This window comes from Suncus etruscus, chromosome X (genome assembly GCF_024139225.1).
Source record: "Suncus etruscus isolate mSunEtr1 chromosome X, mSunEtr1.pri.cur, whole genome shotgun sequence".
NCBI classification, from domain to species: Eukaryota; Metazoa; Chordata; class Mammalia; order Eulipotyphla; family Soricidae; genus Suncus; species Suncus etruscus.
This window is the reverse complement of record NC_064868.1, coordinates 105,068,245-105,091,167: the sequence shown is the minus strand read 5'-3', so window position 1 is coordinate 105,091,167 and position 22,923 is coordinate 105,068,245. Positions and strand designations below refer to the sequence as shown.

At 39.8% G+C, this 22,923-nt stretch overlaps 2 protein-coding genes across 2 annotated transcripts in view; one reads left to right on the top strand and one right to left on the bottom strand.

Moving 5' to 3' along the window:
* APLN (apelin) overlaps positions 1 to 22,923 on the bottom strand; it is a 552,821-nt gene that overhangs the window by 399,621 nt on the left and 130,277 nt on the right. The window lies entirely within an intron of this gene.
* Positions 7,738 to 8,373, top strand: LOC125998991 (coiled-coil domain-containing protein 169-like). Its single transcript, XM_049767003.1, has one exon. The coding sequence runs from the start codon at positions 7,738 to 7,740 to the stop codon at positions 8,371 to 8,373; it is 636 nt and encodes a 211-aa protein (XP_049622960.1).

The following is a 22,923-nucleotide window of genomic DNA, read 5'->3' as shown; positions in this document are numbered from 1 at the left end:
TGTGATCCTATTTATTTGGGTGTTTTCTGTCTTTTATGGTGAGTCTTGTCTATCTTGTTTATTCTTTTGAAAAACCAACTCCTGGTCTCATTTATTTTTTGTATTATCTTCTTAGTTTCTATGTTGTTTATTTCTGCTCTCGTTTTTATTATTACTTTCTTCTGGCTGTGTTTGGGTTTCTTTGTTGTTGTTTCCAGCTCCTTAAGATGTCCTTGTAAACTGTTGATTTTGTCATCTTCCTCTTTCCTGATAGGCCTGTATTGCTATGAGTTTTCCCTATTGCTATGAGTTTTTGCTGTGTCCCCCAGATTTTGACTATTTACCTCTTCATTATCATACGTCTCAAGCAATCTTTCTTTAAATTTATTTAAAGGAAATATATCACAAAGTTGACACATTTGATCATAATACATTTTTTCAGGGAGAACAAAGGTAAAGTTATTTTAAAAAATTAAAAAAAACTAATGAGATGGAAGAGAAAGAAAAAGATCAGTAGCAAATATATTTTTGAAAATCATTTAATCACCAATTAACTCTTTAAAGGCCTAGAAAAAGGTTTAATAAGCTTTTTTTTTAAGGATAAGAGTTAAAGAAGTACAGCAAAAACAGTGTTAAAGTGTCAATTGTTGTTTGCATAGGCACAGCAAAATATGGGGAACATGAAAAGGACAAGCCTTGGCCTAAATACAAGGAGATCTTACCCCTGAAGTTTTCTGGCATAAGACCATTTCTAGGCTCCAGGCATACTAGGTTGTCCAACCCAAGTCATTGTCTGTAGTGCCAAAAAAATCATTTTTTCACACAGTCGCTGTTGTTGGTGTCAGGTTTCTGTACTTAAAGATCCTTGAATCTGTGCATATCGTACACTGAAGTCAGGATTATTTGGAGTGCCCTCTAGTTTCACCTCACAGTTAGATGGCAATACGGATAGCCCTGCTCTGAAAGCAGCTTATTGTTGTTATGTCTTCTCATTGTTAAGGGACGTCTCTTTGAAGTAGGTCGATGCTGGGGAAGCAGTAGGGTTTCTGTGGTAGAGGATTGCTCCCAGGTGATGTTATAAACAACCATGACAACCATGATTGTTTTGTAGATGGCATCCTGATTTAGGGGTGAATGGACAATGCCCATTCTTATGAGGCCTGAGTCAGGTCATATGACCATGTTCAGGGTGTAAGGTCCCACTGCATTACAAGATTAGTGTGTTCCTATCTCTATAAGAACTTGCCTGGGACCGAAGAGATAGCATGGAGGTAAAGCATTTGCCTTGCATGCAGAAGGTTGGTGGTTCAAGTCCCGGCATCCCATATGGTCCCCTGAGCCTGCCAGGAGCGATTTCTGAGCATAGAGCCAGGAGTAACCCCTGAGTGCTGCTAGGTGTGACCCAAAAACCAAAAACCAAAAAAAAAAATAAGAACTTGCCTGTATGTATAGTATTTTTCCATTTTAATGTGCGTATGCAAAAGCGAAACAATGCCTCATGGCATTATTGGTGCATATGGGGACAGCTGGAACAAGTCCAACAATCCTTGTAACTTGTTCTAACATAAATTTTAAATCTAGGGACTCTTCTACCAGAATTTTTTATTTTTTATTTTTAATTATGTGAACAATGATGCAAAGAAAGAGGACAAGGTAAAGTTACAGTGGAAGGACAATCACCCAAAAACAGAGTTCTCAGAAGAAATCCTCCTGATGACAGCTTAATTTTAAACTTACAATCAAAGAAAGATAAAACAGAACCCATGTACAATTACTTTGTCCATCAAAACCCCAGATTGTAGTACATTATGAAATTTCTTAGTGGTACACAATGCAAACTAAAGCCATAAAATTTATGTAACTCCTTAAACTTGAATACATTATATTTTTTTACATTTTACATTTACATATGCACATGCATATTATTTTAAGTTAACCTCAAAAGTTTAAGTGTTTTTTTAAGGTTTAGAGTCAAAGGAGCACAGTAAAACGATGTTAGAGTGGCAATTATTGTTTGCATAGGCTCACCAAAGTATGGGGGACATGGAAAGGAAAAGCCTTGGCCTAAATACAAGGAGACCTTACCCCTGAAGTTTCCTGACATGAGACCAATTCTAGGCTCCAGGCAAACTAGTTTGTCCAATCCAGGCCATTATCTGTAGTGTCAATACAGTTTTATTTTTCACGGAGTCTCTGTTGTTGGTTTCATGTTTCTGTATTGAAGATCCTGGAATCTGTATATTCTACATTGAAGTCAGGATGGTGCAGAGAGTCCTCTAATTTCAACTCACAATTAAAGGGCAACGCAGAAAGTCCTGTCCAGTACAGAATTCCTTATTGAACAGATCACAAAGAGAAGAACAGACAAAACAGTGGGGAAAATCGTCACTGTATAAGATAATATAATAAGGATTATAGCTGTTAATGGAATACATACAAGATATTCAAAAGATATATATGTGTGTCTCTTTTATGTTTCTGAAATAGTTGGGGTGTGTTAAATCTGGTGCATCACTTTGGTCTGTGATTTGGCTTGTGCAGTCTGAAAACCAGCTGGCGATGGACCCATATCAGGAAAAATGCTTGAGCTGTGACTTCTCAGAAACCGAGTCTCTGAGCAAGCAAAGGCTCACAATGAAAGAGGGAGGAGGGAAGGAGGACTCTTAGAATAGATCAATAGCAACAGAATATTGGGATCTTCTTAGGCTGAGAGTCTATCATTACTTAGGGTGCGATTCAGCAGTTGGCTTTGTGAGGGGATAATTATCTGCTTCTGAGTAGCCAAGAACTGAAGGTAAAAAGAGTTAAATGTGGGGTAATGATGGTTGGGGGTGAGGGAGTGAAGGACTAGACATGAGCTTGTAGGGCGATAGGCAAGAGCAGAACATAATGTGGACATTCTGCATCTGCAAAACATACATTAATCATAGAAAATCCTATTGATTTATATCATATGCTCAGGAACGCTAGCCCCCACACAGTTTTGAAAATGGAGGCCAGTGAGAAAGAAAGTTGCTGGTGATTGCCTCAGCCCAACCCACTTTAGAGGTTTCCCCAGAACCCACATTTCTGGCTGCCTGAGCTAGCACCCAGGCATGCCCTTGGAGTCCAGGAGGAAGGGGGAGATGGTTGGGAGCCTCCCTGGTCTCCCATAACCCCCCAAGCTAAGAACAGGGCCTTTGGCCTGAGGTTTCCCCACACCCCATGCCAGCCAGAGCTAGCCTCCAGAACAGAAAAGGATTCAGTGTAGAACTGGAAGCTAGAAATCCGCCCGCCCCCTCCCTAATCTCTCATCCCTGTGCTGGGGGATGGGGGATAGTCCTCAGGTCCCCTTTAGCGTCCTCCCTGGCACCCACCTTTCTGGCTGCCTGGGCCAGCACCCAGGCATGCCCCTGGAGTCTGGGAGGAAGGGAGGAGATGAATAGAAGCCTCTCTGGCCTCTCAGCACCCCCCAAACTAGGGAGAGGGCCTTCGGCCTGGGGTCTCCCCAAACTCCATGCCAGCCAGATATAGCCTCCAGAACAGAAAAGCCAAGCAATTTTTAATGTCTTCCTTGATTTCCTCTTTGATTCAGCTGTTGTTAAGTAGCATTTTGTTTAATCTCCAGGTGTTAGATTTCTCCACAAATTTTTAAAATCAAGATTGGTCTCTGTTGCATAATGATCTGATGGGTTGCTTCTAACAATCCTTATGTTTGTGACTTTGTGCAAGTTAGATTTATATACTAAGGCATGGTCTATTCTAGAGAAGGTTCCATGTGTATATTCCAAAATGTATATTCTGCTCTTTTGGGGAGGAGAGCCCTGTATAGTTCTGTTAGTCCTGTTTTATCTAATTTCTTATTTAGTACTCTTATATCTTTGCTAGTTTTCTGCCTGGTGGATCTGTCTAGTGGTGATAGTGGAGTATTGAAATCTACTACTATCACATTTAATTCCATATGTTTCTCCAGATTTGTAAGCAAATACCTTACATATTTTGCTGGCTCTACAGTAGGCACATAAATATTGATCAGAGTTGGTACTTCTCGGTCTAATGTTCCCCTGATCAGTAAGTAGTGACCCTCTTGGTCTCTGAGCACTTTCTTGAGATTGAATGCAATTTGGTCTGATATAAGAATGGCTGTCCAGGCTTTTTGTTTGTTTGTTTTCCATTGGCTTGTATCATTGATTTTCATCCTTTAATTCTAAGCCTGTGCCTATCCTTTTCTTTTAGGTGTGTTTCTTGGATGCAGCAGATATCTGTTTTTTGTTTTCTGATTTGCCTATCTACTCTGTGTCTTTTAATAGGTAAATTTAGCTCATTGACATTTAATGAGATTACCGCCAAAGAGGGCTGTTGTGCTGAGTGGTTGTTTTTACAATCAGGGGATTGGAATGTGTAGTACATCTTTGAGTAGTTTATTTAGAGATGGTTTGATTAGCGGAAATAATGTGAGTTGCTTTTTCTCTAAGAATGTTTTTTAGTTCTCCTTCCCATATGAATGAGAGTTTTTACAGGTAGTGTACTCTAGGTTGGAAGTTGTTTTCATTCAGTAGTTTAAATATGTCACTCCACTGTCTTCTTGATTGGATTGATTCAAATGTGAGTTCTGGTTTGATTTTATGTCCCTTCCTTTGTATTTGAGAGTTTTTCTCTCCATTATTGCTTTTAAGAATTCATCTTTCTTTCTTTCTTTCTTTCTTTCTTTCTTTCTTGTTTTGCCAGTTGGATTACTATATGTCTTGGTGTTGGTCTGTTAGTGTTTATTTATTAGGGACACTTTTTGCCTACTGGCATTGTACAGGTGTCTCTTTCCAGAGGATGGTAAAATTCTCTGCTATTAATTTTCTCACTACTTGTTCTCCTTTTCTTCTTTCCTCCCCTTCTGGTATGCCTACAATTTGTAGGTTATTTCTTTTATCTTTGTTCACTAGGTATCTAACTTTTTCTTGCAATGTTTTGGCTCTTGCTTTCTTTTTTATGGTTTTTGGGTCACACCCAGCAGCGCTCAGGGGTTACTCCTGGCTCTATGCTCAGAAATCGCTCCTGGCAGGCATGGGGGATCATACGGGACGCCAAGATTTGAACCACCGTCCTTCTGCATGCAAGGCAAACGGCTACCTCCATGCTATCTCTTCGGCCCATTTCTTGCTGTCTTATTGACTTTTTTGTCATTGTTGTTTTGTAGTTTTTCCTCAAGTTCCTCTGTGCATTTACCTAACTGTGTAATTTTGCTATTATGGTTTGTTAACATGTTTTTTTTTATTTCTCTTAGTTCCAATTGTATGGATTCTTTCATCTTTTGTAAAAGTTCTTCTTTGAGTTGGCTGAATTAGTCATCTATAGATTGTTTAATCTCACAGGCTAGTGATTCCTTTATTTTCATTGCTAGGGCATTCATTGTCGCATTTAGGTTCTCATCTACTTGTGTATTTTGGTGGACTTAGAAACTTAATAGGATTTCTCTCCATATCCCCCAGCTGCTAGTTTCTTCCTTAGTTTACCCATATTTCTTTTCATCTGGTGGTTTTCAATGTTGACCTTTCTGGTTGTTTAATAAAGTGGTCTGCTGTTCTGGTTGTATTAAAGGTGCTTGAAGGTATATTCGATTTAGAGTTTACTTTTCCTTATCCAGGTGGTTTGTCTAAGTATGATAGGGATATTACAACTTGCTTAAGTATTTTTCTATCCTGTTTTATGAGCTGTGGATTATCTGAGGAAAGTGAGTGTTAGGATTAAGTTGACTGGACCTGTGTGGTGTCAGAGTATCTGGTGCATTTGCGTGGTTCACCATCCAGGGGATTCCTCCTAATTTTTTGTTTGATTTTTGCTTGTTTTTTTCTTTTTTTCTTCAAACAGAACCAAATAACTTGAATCATCTTGTTCTGTTTTATAAATTGAGGTGGGGGAAATGGATGGATGATACCAACACAAAGATTCATATGAACATTGAGTAGAAATAAAAAATGATCAGACTTAAACAACATATCCAAAGCCAATGTCAACTGAATCAATACCCAAACTACAACAAACTAAACACAGAGGGGACCACTTAAACTAGCAGCCCGGGATACAAAGAAGGGGGATATGGGATGCATACTGTGAATAGGGGTGAAGGGAGGACAATACTGGTGGTGGGAATGCCCCTGATTCAATGTCACTATGTCTCTAAAATATTACTGTAAAAGATATGTAATTTTCGTTGGTCACAATAAAAGTTTTAAAAAATATTTTAAAACCCAGGCCAGAGCAGTGGCGCAATCAGTAAGGCATCTGCCTTGCGCACACTAACCTAGGATAAACTGCGGTTTGGTTCCCCAGCTTCCCATATGGTTCCCCAAGCAGGAGCAATTTCTAAGCGCATAGCCAGGAGTAACCCCTAAGCATCACTGGGTGTAGCCCAAAATGAATAGATAAATAAATAAAAAGAACATTAAAAACATCAAAATAAATACTACATATCCTAAGAATGGGGTACTCAAAACCCAAACTTGTTACCATATATAAAATGTTTAGTTTTCACCAAAAAATTCTGAAAGTAAGAAAAGGGGGAGGAGATGAAAAATGAGAAAAAGAAAGAGGAGGAGGAGGTGAATGAAAAAGAGAAGATGGAGAGGAGGAGAGGAAGAAGAAGAAGAGGAGCAAGAAGATGTGGAGGAAGAAGAAATGTAGCCTATACATATAAAAAACTTAGATAAATTATATATATAAAGAGATTGGTTGTATATGTCATAATAATGACTTTAAATAGGCTATTATAGTATTATTTTTGTTTGGGGACACACCTGGTTTTGTTCAGTGCTTATTCCTGGCTCTGTACTCAGTGAAAACTACTGGTGGGGCTCAGGAAACAATATAGGATGTCAGAGATTGAACCCTTGTCCACCACATGCAAGCAATCTTCCTCCTCTGGCCCCTAAATGTTTCAAGTGTGGAAAGTACTTCTGAAACATATACAATTAATTATGCAAACCAATATTACCTTAATTTTAAAAATATGCTCAAAGAACTGAAGAGAATCACATATAAATAATTAAAGAAATATATGTTGACAAGTCATCACATATGTGAATAAATACAAATAATTGTAAATTAATATAAATTCTAGACTTAATTAAAAATACACTAAAATGAGAAAACCACTAAAGAGACTCAGCAGAATATTTGAGCTGCTGTTGAGAAGCTCAAGTGAAAAGAAAACCACAACAGATTCAAAATATAGCAGGAGAAATTAGCCCGTCCAAGAAATAAACTGTAAAAATAATTTTTAAAATAAAAAGCACTTTATAGGCCTGCATTATGCAACCAAACACACCACAAAAATAATGGCAGTAAGAGAAGAGTGAAAAAAGGGATATAATTAGTATTTGAAGAAATAATGGGTAACAACTTTTCAAATTTGGTGTATATTGTACTTCCATCATTTGGATTAAAATATATGTCTAAGAAGGTTCCTAAATTTTAAGTAGAAAATGCACAAAGATAGTCACAACTAGAACATCCAAACTTGAAAGTCAAAGAGAAGAACTTGAAAATATCAAGAAAGAAATGATAGCATATACAAAGAGCCCAGTTCCCTTTAAGAACCATGGAGACAAGAAAAGAACTTGATGACTTATTTTAAGTTCTGAAAGAGAATACTCAAAAAAAAGTCCAGGAGACTCCAAGACAACAGGTCATAGCAATACAATCTCCAAGCCAGCCTCAGGTGTGCCTTTAGTCTCCAGTTCTAGGCTGTGCTGAAGAGACGTGTGTAGACCTCTCTGATCAGACATTATGGGAGATGAGAGAAGAGACAATTTTAGAGGGGCAAGCATGACTCGTCTTAAACAGAAGTTAAAAGATGAAGTTAAAAGGAAAGACTCTGTCCTGATCTCAATAAATGAACTAAAACAGAAGGTGGCAGAACTAGAAAAGAAAGGCGCTACTAACATTAAAGAAAGCCGTGAATGGAGAATGCGTTATGAAGAACAACTGGAAATAAATTCTCACCTAGAGAAGCAAGTTATTTACCTGAAAGAGAAATTGGACAAAGTCTGTGCCAATTATTCAGATAAATTATCATCTATTCATGTCTATGAGAGACTGTCAGTAGAGTCCTTAACTGAAATACTAAGACAGCTCCAAAAGGACAAAAAAACTCTTGAAAATCAAGTGAAAGCTTGTAGACTTCGATTGGAACAAGAATCAAAGCTGAATCAGAAGACCCGTGAAGAATGTCATAAAAATGCAATTGAAATATCCAAGATGACGTCCTATAACACTTTCAAAATACAGCAGATAGAATATATGAAGAGAATGAGAGAGATTCCAACCACAAAAACAGGAGCGCACTCTCTACCTAATCGTGTCAAAAAAGGATCGGATAAAAAGAAATCAGGATCAAGCCACCTTCCAAAACTCAAATATTAATTCCAGAACTGGTTCATTTCTATTTATTCCCTTACTTCATTGCAATAATCAACCAATGAAGTTAAATTTATCTCATTTTTCAGGGAATAAAATTGCAAAGGAAATGAAAAAGCAAATAAATTTCCTTAAATCTTCTAGACGGTCTTTTGTTTATGTAAGAGCTATATTTTAGTACTTTGGTTTAGTTATAAATATATCTTAAAATGTATATTATTATATCTTTTTATGCTATAAAAATTGAATTGTAGTGTGCTAATTTATTAAAAAAATATTAAGAGGCATACTTGGTTTTAGTAATATACCCATGATCTGCTGAGAGTAACAGTATTGCAATTATATTAGGTGTCTAGTTGGCTATTAACTTAATCTATGAATTCATAAAAAATTGTTGTTTTAGGCTATCTAATGTTTACTTTATAAACTCAAGTTGTAAACAAAGCTTCAAATGAAAAGCATTTAAAACTTCTGCTTTAAATACCATGGTATTGTAGAAAACATCTCCAATTCAGAATCAACTTGATTCTATCCATTCTGTCATGAATTTCTGAGATGCTGGCCAAATCACTTTACCTTGTTTTTATTTCACATATCTGTAAAGCGACTAAGGTAATCCATGCAACTTTTAAGCTTTCTTAACATTGTTGAAAACAAATATTTATTCAACCACAAGGTCCTGCTTCTTAGCACATGGTAATTTAAAGAATTCTGTACTGGTTATTAATTCATAGGAGTGGCCTTTGTACCAAATTTTGCAAGTGTTCATAATCTACAAGTAGAGCTCAAGTGGATGGTACGAAGAAATTTTTGGATAAATTGCTCAAAAAGCTAAGCATGTAGTTTACATGAGAGGAGGCTGTGTTCGATCACTGGCACCACATGGTTCCCTAAGTGATCTACCCCCAAAACAAAAAAATAACAAAGAGGTTTAGAAGGGCTCTTTAAATAGATTTACTAAATGTATTGTATTCTGCTATTCACATTTAGACAATTTTTGTAACTCCCACATGATTTTGAAACATGTATTATTTACTTTTTATTTTTTGTTTGATTTTGGGTCACATCCTACTGTACTCAGGTTTTGCTCCTGGCTCTGTGCTTTAGGATCACTATTGGGGATCTAGGGTGACCATAATAGGTGGGAACCCGAATTGGCCATATGCATAGCAAAATCCTACCTGCTTTATTATTGCTCTAGTCTCTTATTTACTCATCTTAACACATATTAGAATTTAAATTTTGAGGCTGGAGCAATAGCACAGCAGTAGGGTGTTTGCTTTGCACATAGCAGACACAGATGGACCCGCGTTTGATCCCCAACATCTCATATGATCCTGTGAGCCTGCCAGGAGCTATTTCTGAGTGCAGATCCAGGAGTAACTATTGAACACCACTGGGTGTGCCCCCCACAAAAATGAATTAAAAAAATTTAGAGGTAACATGCACTCTGGTCCAGAAAATTTGGCGGGGAGGGGACAGGGCTTTGGGCAAGGTCCTTGAGGGCCTAGCAGGCATCTGGTTTGTTGATCTCAAAACTCTCCTTGGCGCCATTACTGCGGCTGGAAAAGGTGGCACGCAGAGCTGAACTACACATTCTGACAGGTAAACAGAGAGGGGAAACCTGAACCAGGTTCAAACCAGCGGCTCTCCACCATTATCAGGACTGGGGAATGTGGAGTAAGAAATGGCTGGCTGTGGGGACTGCCAGGTGGAGTGCTGATTGGAGTCTCCACCTTGCTGTGCTTCTTCTGAGGAAACTAAGGACCTGAAGGGAGCCCTGTCCTGTGCTTCTCTGTCTTTCCTGAATTCTTGAAGCTCTCCTCAGAGCCCTGGGAAGCAAACCCCCAAAAAAACTGCATTCTGAAGCAGCCCAGTGAGTGAGTGAGTAAGAAATGGTTGGCTGTGGGGATTGCCAGGTGGAGTGCTGATTGCTCTACCTGCAGAGTCTCTGCCCTGCTGTGCTTCTCCTGAGGAAACTGAGGACCTGAAGGGAGCCCTGTCCTACCCTTCTCTGTCTTTCCTGAATTCTTGAAGCTCTACTCAGAGTCCTAGGAAGCAAACCTCCAAAAACTGTCACCTAGAGGCCCCAGAAGAGCATGGCTTCACTTTACAGCCGTGCACTCTTTCTAACCAATAAACCCCACCACAAAAAAAAAAAAAAAAACGGAAAAAAATCACACTACTAGCGTGACAATGGGAAAAACTCACAGGCAAACACCATGCACAGAGAATGAAGACGAAAGATCGGATGACCTAATAAATTCCAACCATCTGATTAACCTCTCAGATAAGGAACTTAAAATAGAAATATGGAAGATGTTTGTAGAACTCAAAGAAAGCATAGATCGATCTGAATAGAACACAAAGACAGAAATCAGAAAACTCCAAACTAAAATAGCAGATCTGAAAAACACAGTAGCTCAACTAAAAACCTCAGTGGATGGCCTCGACAGCAGGGTAACAGCAGCTGAGGAGAGAATAGGAGTTCTGGAAGATGAGATGCATAAAAACTCAACACAGCAGAAGAAACTGGAAAAGAACCTTAGGACAAACAAACAGGCAATGGAAAAAGTACTCAAGGAATGTGAAGAGGTGAAAATAGAAGTCTTTGATAAACTCAACAGAAACAACATAAGAATCATCGGAGTTGCAGAGACCCAGGTAGGAGATCACCAGGAAGAATCAACTGTTAAAGACATCATCAAAGAGATACTCCCAGAGTTAAAGACTACAAGCAATCAAATACTGCATGCCCGAAGAGTACCAGCTAAAAGAGACCCAAAGAAAAACACCCCAAGACACATCCTCGTTACAATGACAAATCCCACAGATAGAGATAGAATACTGAAAGCAGCAAGATGAAAAAGGGAAATTACATTCAAAGGAGAATCTCTAAGACTTACAGCAGACACAAGAAACTCTCAAGACCAGAAGACAGTGGTGGGATATTGTGACAAGACTAAATGAAATGAATGCCTCACCGAGAATACTGCACCCAGCCCAATTCACATTCTAGTTTGAAGGAAGGATGCATTGCTTCTTGGATCAACAACAGCTCAGAAACTCCACAGATGAAAAACCAGCCTTAAAGGAAGAACTGACAGGTCGACTTTAAGACAAGAGAGATCAACAAACACAGCAAACTTATCTACAAAGATGTCATTAAATCCTATGACAATCATCTCCCTCAATGTCAATGGACTAAATTCACCAATTAAAGGACACAGAGTGGCAAAATGGGTCAAAAAGATAAATCCAACCTTCTGCTGCCTAAAAGAAACACATCTGAATAGTCAGATCAAACATAAACTCAAAATCAAAGGCTGGAGGAAAATCATCCAAGCAAACAACACCCTCAAAAAAGCTGGGGTGGCCATATTAATATCTGATGACACCAACTTTATGCTCAGAAAAGTAGTAAGGGAAAAAGATGGACACTATGTACTAATCAAGGGATATGTGCAACAGGAAGAAATCAGACTATTAAACATATATGTACCCAATGAGAGACCAGCAAACTACCTAATACAATTACTGACAAATCTGAAAGAAGAAATCAATAATAACACAATAATTGTGGGAGAACTCAACATGGCCCTATCAACACTTGATAGGTCAACCAGACTGAAACCCAACAAAAACATACTAGCCCTGAAAATAGTAATGGAAGAAAGAGAACTAGTACATATATATAGGACACTCCATCCCAAAAAACCTGGATACACATTCTTCTCCAATGTACATGGGTCATTCTCCAGGATAGACAACATACTGACATATAAAACATACCTCCATAAAATCAAGAGGATAGAAATCTTGCAGGCTACCTCTGCTGACCACAAGGCTCTGAAATTAGATGTAAACTACAAAGCCACACAGAAGAAAAACTTCAACAATTGGAAATTAAACACCCTGATACTGAACAACCAGTGGGTCCGAGATAAAATCAAAAAGAAAATCAAAACTTTCCTGGAAACAAATGATAATGAAGACACAAACTGCCAGAATCTATGGGACACAGAAAAAGTGGTCCTGAGAGGAAAATGTATAGCTCTGCAAGCACACACAAGGAAGGAAGAAGGGGCATACCTGAATAACTTAATGATGCAGCTCAAAAAATTAGAAAATGACCAACAAAAGGAACCAAAAATAGGGAGACAGAAGGAAATAACAAAGCTGAAAGCAGAACTCAATGAAGTGGAATACCAAAAAACAATCTGAAAGATCAACGAAAGCAGAAGTTGGTTCTTTGAAAAAATAAACGATAGACCATTGCAAAACTCACAAAGAAAGAGAGAGAGAAATCTGATAACCCGTATTAGAAATGAAAAGGGGGAGATCACGACAGATATTGCAGAGATACAAAGGGTAATCAGAGACTACTTTGAAAAACTTTATGCTACTAAACATGAGAACCTAGAAGAAATGGAAAAATTCTTGGACACTTATAACCTTCTACATTTAAGTAAGTAGGATGTAGCATGTCTAAACACCCCCATCTCTACTGAGAAAATTGAAACTGTAATCAAACAGCTGCCCAAAAAGAAAAGCCCAGGCCCAGATAGATTTCCTAATGAATTTTTTCAATCTTTCAAGAGGAGCTACTACCAATCCTAGCCAAGCTCTTCCATGAAATTAAAAAAACGGGAACACTCCCAAACAGCTTTTATGAAGCCAACATCACCTTGATACCAAAACCAGACAGAGATGCTGCAAAAAAAAGAAAATTACAGACCAATATCCCTGATAAATGCTGATGCAAAGATCTTCAACAAAATCCTGTCAAATAGGATCCAATGCATCATGAAGAAGATCATGCACTACGACCAATTAGGTTTCATCCCAGAAATGAAAGGATGGTTTAACATCCGTAAATCTATCAACATCATACACAACATCAACAAGAAGAAAAATAAAAATCACATGATCATATCAATAGATGCAGAGAAAGCATTTGTTAAGGTCCAATACCCATTCTTGATCAAAACTCTCAGCAAGATGGGAATGGAAGGAACCTTTCTCAATCTAGTTGAAGCCATCTACCAGAAGCCAATGGCAAATATTATCCTCAATGGAGAAAAACTAAAAGCCTTTCCTCTAAAATCTGGTACAAAACAAGGCTATCTGCTCTCACCACTTCTCTCTAACATAGTACTGGAAGTTCTTTTTTTTTTTTTTTGGTTTTTGGTTTTTGGTTTTTGGGCCACACCCGGCGTTGCTCAGGGGTTACTCCTGGCTGTCTCCTCAGAAATAGCTCCTGGCAGGCACGGAGGACCATATGGGACACCAGGATTCGAACTAACCACCTTTGGTCCTGAATCGGCTGCTTGCAAGACAAACGCCGCTGTGCTATCTCTCCGGGCCCAGTACTGGAAGTTCTTGCTATAGCGATCAGGCAAGAAAAAGATATCAAGGGAATTCAGATAGGAAAGGAATAAGTCAAGCTCTCATTGTTTGCAGATGACATGATATTCTACTTAGAAAACCCTAAAGACTCTACCAAAAAGCTTTTAGAAACAATAGACTCATATAGCAAGGTGGCAGGCCACAAAATTAACACACAAAAATCAATGGCCTTTTTATACACCAAAAATGATAGGGAAGAGAAGGAAGTCAAGAAGACATTCCCATTCACAATAGTGTCACACAAACTCAAATATCTTGGAGTCAACTTGACCAAAGACATGAAGGACCTAGACAAAGAAAACTATAAAGCCCTGCTCCAAGAAATAAGAGAGGACACAAGAAAATGGAAACACATACCCTGCTCATGGATTGGCAGGATTAACATCATTAAAATGGCAATACTCCCCAAAGCATTATACAGATTTAATGCGATCCCCTTAAAAATACCCATGACATTCTTCAAAGAAGTGGATCAAACACTTATGAAGTTCATCTGGAACAATAAACACCCTCGAATAGCTAAAGCACTCCTAGGAAAAAGGAAAATGGGAGGCATTACTTTCCCCAACTTTAAACTGTACTACAAAGCAATAGTTATAAAAACAGCATGGGACTTTGTTTCCTTGTTGGGCTTGGGTGAGACTTTGTTCCCTTGTGCAGCTTGGGTGAGACTTTGTTTCCTTTTACGGCTTGGGCGAGACTTTGTTCCCTTGTGCGGCTTGGGCGAGACTTTGTTCCCTTGTGCGGCCTGGGTGAGACTTTGTTTCCTTGTGCGGCTTGGGTGAGATTTTGTTCCCTTGTGCGGCTTGGGCGAGACTTTGTTCCCTTGTGCGGCCTGGGCGAGACTTTGTTCCCTTGTGCGGCTTGGGTGAGACTTTGTTTCCTTGTGCGGCTTGGGCGAGACTTTGTTTCCTTGTGCGGCTTGGGCGAGACTTTGTTCCCTTGTGCGGCTTGGGCGAGACTTTGTTTCCTTGTGCGGCTTGGGCGAGACTTTGTTCCCTTGTGCGGCTTGGGCGAGACTTTGTTTCCTTCTGCGGCTTGGGCGAGACTTTGTTCCCTTGTGCGGCCTGGGCGAGACTTTGTTCCCTTGTGCGGCTTGGGCGAGACTTTGTTTCCTTGTGCGGCTTGGGTGAGACTTTGTTCCCTTGTGCAGCTTGGGTGAGACTTTGTTTCCTTGTGCGGCATCAGGACCGGCTCCCCCCCCCCAGTGAGTCCCTTCCCCTGGGTGGGCGCCTGGAAAGGCAAGTTGAGCAACCCGAATAGTCGGGGGAGATAGGGCCAGCCATCTGGTCTCTCAGGTGACCTAGAGCAGTCCACCCCCTTGGGCTCTGGAGCAGACCAGGGACTCCCCAAGGGCGAGGGCAGAGCCTGAAGGGTTGGACTGAGGGAACCCCTTTAAGGGAGGCGTGGAGGGGGCGGAGCTCCATTGACTCCCAGAGAAAGGAGGGGGGATTGAGAGCTAGGCTCAACAGCGCCAGCAACCATTGTGGCCAGGAGTGGAACTGCACCGCTGACAGAAATAAGGAGTAGAAAAGGGACAAGACCCACAGGGAAGGCTGACCTCTAGGTAGCAAAGGGGAGGAGAAAGAGCTAGGTTCAACAAGCTCACCCAACAGCACCCTCTAGAAACACCTTCAGGAAGGAGACCAAAGCAGGCCGAAATTAGAAGCCACAGCACTCCAAAACACAACATTAAATACAAAGAATTATGCATAAATCAATGAGATCCCTAATAACTGGAGACAACATGACAAACCCTATCAAGTTTCCAAGTCCACCAAAACGCACAGATCCATGGGAAGAAGACCTAAAAGCGGTCATGAGGCAGGAAATGCAAGAATTACTAAAAGAAATGAAAGAAACCCTAGCAACTGAGTATAAGAAATCCATGGATGAACGAATCAGCCAAATTAAAGAAGAAATGTCAAAGAACATGAGAGATTCCATACAAAAAGAAGTGAAGGACTTAAAAGACAAAGTAACAAGCCTTACGAGCAGAAACACAGAGTTGGGGAAGCACATCGAAGAACTCGAAGGAAAACTACAATCAAAAAAAGATCAAGAAACCAACAAAGAAATAAAAGGCAAAGCAATGGAAGGAAAAATCCAATATCTAATGAACAAGGACAAAAGAAACAATCTAAGAATTGTGGGTATACCAGAAGGGGAGGAAATAGGGAAGGGGGAAGAACAGGTAGTCAGGGAGATAATAACAGAGAACTTCCCCACCCTCTGGAAAGACACTTCAGACAAATCCAGGAAGTCAAGAGGGTCCCTAATAAAATAGACCCTAATAAGCCACACCAAGACACATAATAATCCAAATGGCAAAAAAACAAAGAGAAAGAGGAATTCCTGAAAGCAATAAGGGAGGAAAAAAACCTCAAGTACAAAGGAAAAGACATAAGAATCAAACCGGATCTCCCATTTGAAATAATTCAAGCAAGAAGACAGTGGAATGACATATTTACACGACTGAATGAAAGAAATTTCCAACCCAGGGTCCAATACCCAGAAAAACTATCATTCATATGGGAGGGCAGACTAAAAACATTCTCAAACATGAACGAACTTGAAATATTTGTGCAAACTAAGCCGATCCTAAGCGACTTACTCAGAGATGAATTACACAATCCAAACCCCCTATTGTAACAACAACCACTCCACACAATACAACTGCACAACAGTCCTCTCTATCAATAATTTCCCTAAATGTGAACGGACTAAACTCTCCATTTAAAAGACACATAGTAGAGAACTGGGTTAGGAAAAATAAACCGAACTTCTGCTGTCTGCAAGAAACACACCTACAGTTACAGGATAAGCACAGGCTTAGAATAAAAGGATGAAAAGTAATTATTCAGGCCAATGGAAAACAAAAAAGAGCAGGGACAGCCATTCTTATATCAGACCAAATTGTATTCAACCTCAAGAAAGTGATCAGAGACAAAGAGGGTCACTACTTACTGATCAGGGGAACATTAGATCAAGAAACACTCACCCTGGTCAATATCTATGCACCTAATGTAGATTCAGCAAAATGTGTGAGGCAACTACTGGCAAACCTGGAGAAACACATGAAGGGAAATGTGATAATAGTAGGGGACCTCAATACTCCACTATCACCACTGGACAGATCCACCAAACAGAAAAATAGCAACCTGAAGAAGGTCAGGGGGTGTGATAGGAAGATGCCTGGGAACCCACACATCACAAGAAAAACCCAAAAGACAATGGGAAAAACTGTACTTCCAACATAGGCATAGGACCTGTAATACACCATCTCGTTACCTGCTCTCACCCAAATGTAAGGTAGTCTTTTGCACCACTTTGGTCCTTTTAAAACTTCTCTAACTCATTTTATTTCTTTTTTTTTTTCTTTTCTTAAATTTATTTATTTTTTTTAAATGTTGGTCCTACATATACATTTGCGAGCACATACATTTTTATTTATTTCTTTTTTTTATCATTTTTGGGTATGTGACCTGTGTCTGTTATTCCCTCTGTCCAACCCAACTACACAGACAATATAATGTAGCACCACTTCCCCCTGCAAAGACACACTAAATAAAGGGGAAATCTTACATATAAAAAAAGAGCTCTTATCTACTAGAGATAGGAACTCATAGTTGTTTACAATACAGGGATATCTCCTACCTTGAAAATATGTCATGTGGAATCAACTTAGACCTCAGGTGATTAGATACCATTCATCCAGCCTTGAACCCTGGATCCCAGACATAGAATCAGCACAGCTCTTCACAACAGCTGCAGGAAACAAACTCCATCTGGGACAGCCTTAATACTGCGGGGTCAACAACAAGGGCCAGCTCTAACATGATATCCTGACAATGAGGAAAATGTGAACAACTTGACCTGAGAGCTGATTAGCCTACCTTACCAGCTAATGACAAGACAAAACCAGAAGACTCGGCACCCTTTGGTAGGTCCAAAAGCCAAGATCGTGACTTACAGATGACTGGCTGCTAGAACCACGACCAGACTGTATACATCTTGGGACCAACATAAAAGCCCTAGTCTAGGGTTTGAACTAAGACCTGCACAATAAGCATGATCCCCAGTTCCAAAGGTCCGGCAGAGACAATTGTAACGGAAAGGGGCTTCTGGAAGAACAAAGAAAGACGCTATCCTAGATGCCTTCCTAGGTTCAGTGCAAAGACCAAGATCACCAACCACAGAAGATGGATTAAAATGACACTGAGGTAACAGAACCTCTAGAACCACAAAGACTGACTTCATCATAAGTCCCACCTCAGGATCTGTGCAGATACTGAGACCTCTAAACACAGAGTTCTGATTGTATCACCCTGGACAGAGCAGAAGTGTTCCACACACCAAAAAAACACCACCGGGAGAATAAATGATCCTGAGCAAAGTCTAGAGCTGATCCCATGACAGTATACTCCAAGGACGGAGAAACCCCATATTTTTTAGGCCAAGTGAATTCCTTTTCGAATGACCCCAATATTTACTGTGCCAGGGCAGGAGGGGAAAAAACAAAAATACAAAAAGCACAAAACCTTGGTTATTTTATATATATATATACATATATTTTTTACCTTCATTTATTATTGTTATTATTATTTTTATTTACCTATCTATTTTGGTCGATTTCTCTGTTTGGATGTGATTATTGAAATCGTTGTCCTCAATTATACTTATTTTTTTTCTCTTCTTTTCTTTTCTTTCGTTATGTGCTATGCCATGTTTCTTATTTCAAGACCATGGCGTGTTTTTGGTTTGTTTTTGTTTGTTTGTTTGTTTGTTTTTGTTTGTTTTGCTTTGTTTTTCGTCTGTTTTTTGTGGTGCTTATCGATATAGCTGGAGTCCTCACTGGATAATTGACACTTTTTTTGGTACTGGTGGAGTGTTTCACCTTCTTTTTCTCCTTCATCTCCCAAATCGATGATGAGAGCCTCTAGAAGGATTCCACCTATTTTTGGAGTATTAGACTCTTACCCCAGTTTATTTATCTTCTCTTTTTCGGGAAAAACCACGCAACTTGAACTAGCTAGTCCTGCCTACAGTTAGAGGGGGAGATAAGGGAGGTATCAAGACCAAACAGGTGCAAGACTACTAAGTAGTGGGTTGGATACAGAGGGGATCACATATTCTAGCCGCCCTGGGGGTGAGGGAAGAGGAAATGGGAGGTAGGACAAAAACGGAGGTGTAGGGAGGACAATTTGGTGATGGGAATCCCCCCTGATTTTATGTAAATATGTACCTAAAATGTTATTGTCAACAATATGTAAGACACTATGATCAAAATAAAAATTATATTAAAAAAAACAACAAAAACAAAAAACAAAAAAACAGCATGGTATTGGAATAAAGACAGACCCTCAGATCAGTGGAATAGGCTTGAGTTCTCAGACATTGTCCCCCACACATACAATTACCTAATTTTTGACAAAGGAGCAAGAAATCCTAAGTGGAGCAGGAAAAACCTCTTCAACAAGTGGTGCTGGCAGAACTGGTTAGCTACTTACAAAAAAGTGAACATAGACCCCCAGTTAACATCATTTACGATGGTAAAATCCAAATGGATTACAGACCTTGATATCAGACCTTATACCATAAGGTATATAGAACAACACGTCGGTAAAAACACTCCATGACATTGAGACTAAAGGCATCTTTAAGGAGGAAACTGCACTTTCCAAACAAGTGGAAGCAGAGATCAACAGATGGGAATACATTAAACTGAGAAGCTTCTGCACCTCAAAAGAAATAGTGCCCAGGATACAAGAGTCACCCACCGAGTGGGAGAAACTATTCACCCAACACCCATCAGATAAGGGGATAATATGAAAAATATACAGGGCACTGACAGAACTTTACAAGAAAAAAACATCTAATCCCATCAAAAAATGGGGAGAAGAAATGAACAGACGCTTTGATAAAAAAAGAAATACAAATGGTCAAAAGGCACATGAAAAAATGCTCCTCGTCACTAAGCATCAGGGAGATGCAAATCAAAACAATGATGAGTTACCACCTCACACCACAGAGATTGGCGCATATCACAAACAATGAGAACAATCAGTGCTGGCAGGGATGTGGAGAGAAAGGAACTCTTATCCACTGCTGTTCGGAATGCCGTCTAGTCCAACCTCTATGGAAAGCGATATGGAAATTCCTCCAAAAATCTGCAAATTGAGCTCCCATTCGACCCAGCTATTCCTAGGGATATACCCTAAGAACACAAGAACACAATACAAAAACCCCTTCCTCACACCTATATTTATTGCAGCACTATTCACAAGAGCCAGGCTCTGGAACCAACCAAGATGCCTTCAACAGACGAATGGCTAAAGAAACTGTGGTACATATACACAATGGAATATTATGCAGCTGTCAGGAGAGATGAAGTCATGAAATTTTCCTATACATGGATGTACATGGAGTCTATCATACTGAGTGAAATAAGTCAGAGGGTGAGAGAGATGCAGAATAGTCTCACTCATCTATGGGTTTTAAGAAAAATAAGTCATTTTTGCAACAATCCTCAGAGACAATGAGAGGAGGTCTGGAACTTCCAGCTCACTTCATGAAGCTCACCACAAAGAGTGGTGAGTGCAGTTATAGAAATAACTACACAGAGAACTACCATAATCCTTTGAATGAATGAGAGAACTGGAATGCCTGTCTAGAGTACAGGTGGGGGTGGGGTGGGATGGAGGGAGATTTGGGACATTGATGGTGGGAATGTAGCACTGACTGAAACCTAATCATAATCATATATGTAATCAAGATGTTTAAATAAAGAAAAAAGTTTCAAATAAACTAAAAAAAGAGATGAACTCTAGTGAAGCTGAAAAAAAAAACCAAAATGGATTAAATACCTTGAAATCAGACATGAATCAATAAAGTTTATTGAGAAAAAATAAGCAGAACATTTCATGACCTATATATCAAAAAAGTCTTTGAGGCTAGAATGCCAATGGCAAGAACTTTAGCATCAAACCTAAATAAATGGGACTACATCAAACTAAAAAGTTTATGCATAGTGAAAGAACCCCTACTTAAAACTAGAAGACAGTTAATAGAATGGGAAAAAGTTTGCACTCACCATGTCAGATAAAGAGCTGATATATAGGATATACAAAGCATTCAGAAAGGTGAGCTTCAAAAAATTTAATAAAACCATAGAAAAATGGGGAGAAGAAATGAATACAGTATTCCGAGGAAAACTGAAAGGTGGCCAATAGAGACATGAAAGCATGCTCACAATCATTCATCATAGGGAAATCCAAATCAAGATAACAATGAGGTACCAACTAACACCAGTGAGGATGGCACACATCAAAAATAATGGGACAGGGGCCGGGCAGTGGCGCTGGAGGTAAGGTGCCTGCCTTGCCTGTGCTAGCCTAGGACGGACCACGGTTCGATCCCCTGGCGTCCCATATGGTCCCCCAAGAAGCCAGGAGCAACTTCTGAGCGCATAGCCAGGAGTAACCCCTGAGCGTCACAGGGTGTGGCCCAAAAACCAAAAAAAAAAAAAAAAAGGGGCCGGGCGGTGGCGCTAAAGGCAAGGTGTCTGCCTTGCCAGCGCTAGCCTAGGACGGACCGCAGTTCGATCCCCCGGTGTCCCATATGGTCCCCCAAGAAGCCAGGAGCAACTTCTGAGCGCATAGCCAGGAGTAACCCCTGAGTGTCACAGGGTGTGGCCCAAAAACCAAAAAAAAAAAATAATAATAATGGGACCAATCTTTGTTGGCAGGGATGTGGTAAGAAAGGAACTCTCATCCACTGCTGGTGGGAATGCTGCTTGGTCCAAGCCCTATGGAAAACAGTATGGAGAGTGCTCAGTAAACTCAGAATTGAGCTGCCATATGACCCAGCAATCCCTCTCCTGGGTATCTATCCCCAAGACGAAAGGACATTCATTCCAAAATATGTGTGCACTCCACTGTTTATCACAACACTCAGCACAATAGCCAAGATTTGGAACCAACCTCAATGTCCAACAACAGATGAGTGGGTCATCAAGGTGTGGTATTTATACACAATGAAATACTACATAGCAGATAGAAACAACACAATCGTGGATTTTGCAGCAACATGGGTGGATCTAGAAAATATTATTTTAAATAAAGTAAGCCAGAAGAAAGAAAAATACAGGGGCCGGGCTGTGGCGCTGGAGGTAAGGTGCCTGCCTTACCTGCGCTAGCCTAGGAGACGGACCGCGGTTCGATCCCCCGGCGTCCCATATGGTCCCCCAAGCCAGGAGCGACTTCTGAGCGCATAGCCAGGAGTAACCCCTGAGCGTTACCGGGTGTGGCCCAAAAACCAAAAAAAAAAAAAAAGAAAAATACAAAATAATAGCACTTCTCTGAGGTATTTAGAATATATACCATATATACATACATATAATACTCCAAGAACAAATACAATGGTCTAATAGGGTAGAAACTCCAAGCACCGGAGTTCTCAGCATTTAGCGGGAGAAGTGTTCAAATCAATTGGAAGAGGATCAACACAAAGCCTCGACTATTCATTATACCATAAAGAAACCAGCAACAATGGAAACAACAGTTGCAGGGGCCTCAAACTCGCGGCCTGCGGGCTGTTTGAGGCCCTCATACATTTTGTGGCCCTGCCCTAAAGGAATCTTTTTTTGTTTTGTTTTGTTTTAATTGTTTGGGTCACACCCCCCAATGTTCAAGGCTTACTACTGACTTTGCACTCAAGGATCCCCCGACTTTGCCTCCTGAGGCCCCCAGGTAAATTGAGTTTGAGACCTCTGGTAGAGTGAATAGATATGTAATCAGCCTTTAACTACAAAGGCTTATAATAATGTCTTAGGGTACATATCCACAAATACAAGTGAAGAATATGATTGGAAGCCAGAGACTCCAGCTGCAGTGATTCCTAACAATATGTTTTAATGCCTTACCAGGTATAAAATAATCTTTGAGCTTCTTTGTCCACAGGTTCTTCAATACAATGGGTGGACACCCTAATTTTACACCTCAGTGCTCAGTCATACTAGATACCATATACAGTTTGCATTATGATGTCTTGATAAAACACTCCAATTTATACTTTTCCTTTGTTTTATGTTCTCTATTAGGACCTGAAGCATATGAACATTCAGACCACTGAAATAGTCAATTGCAA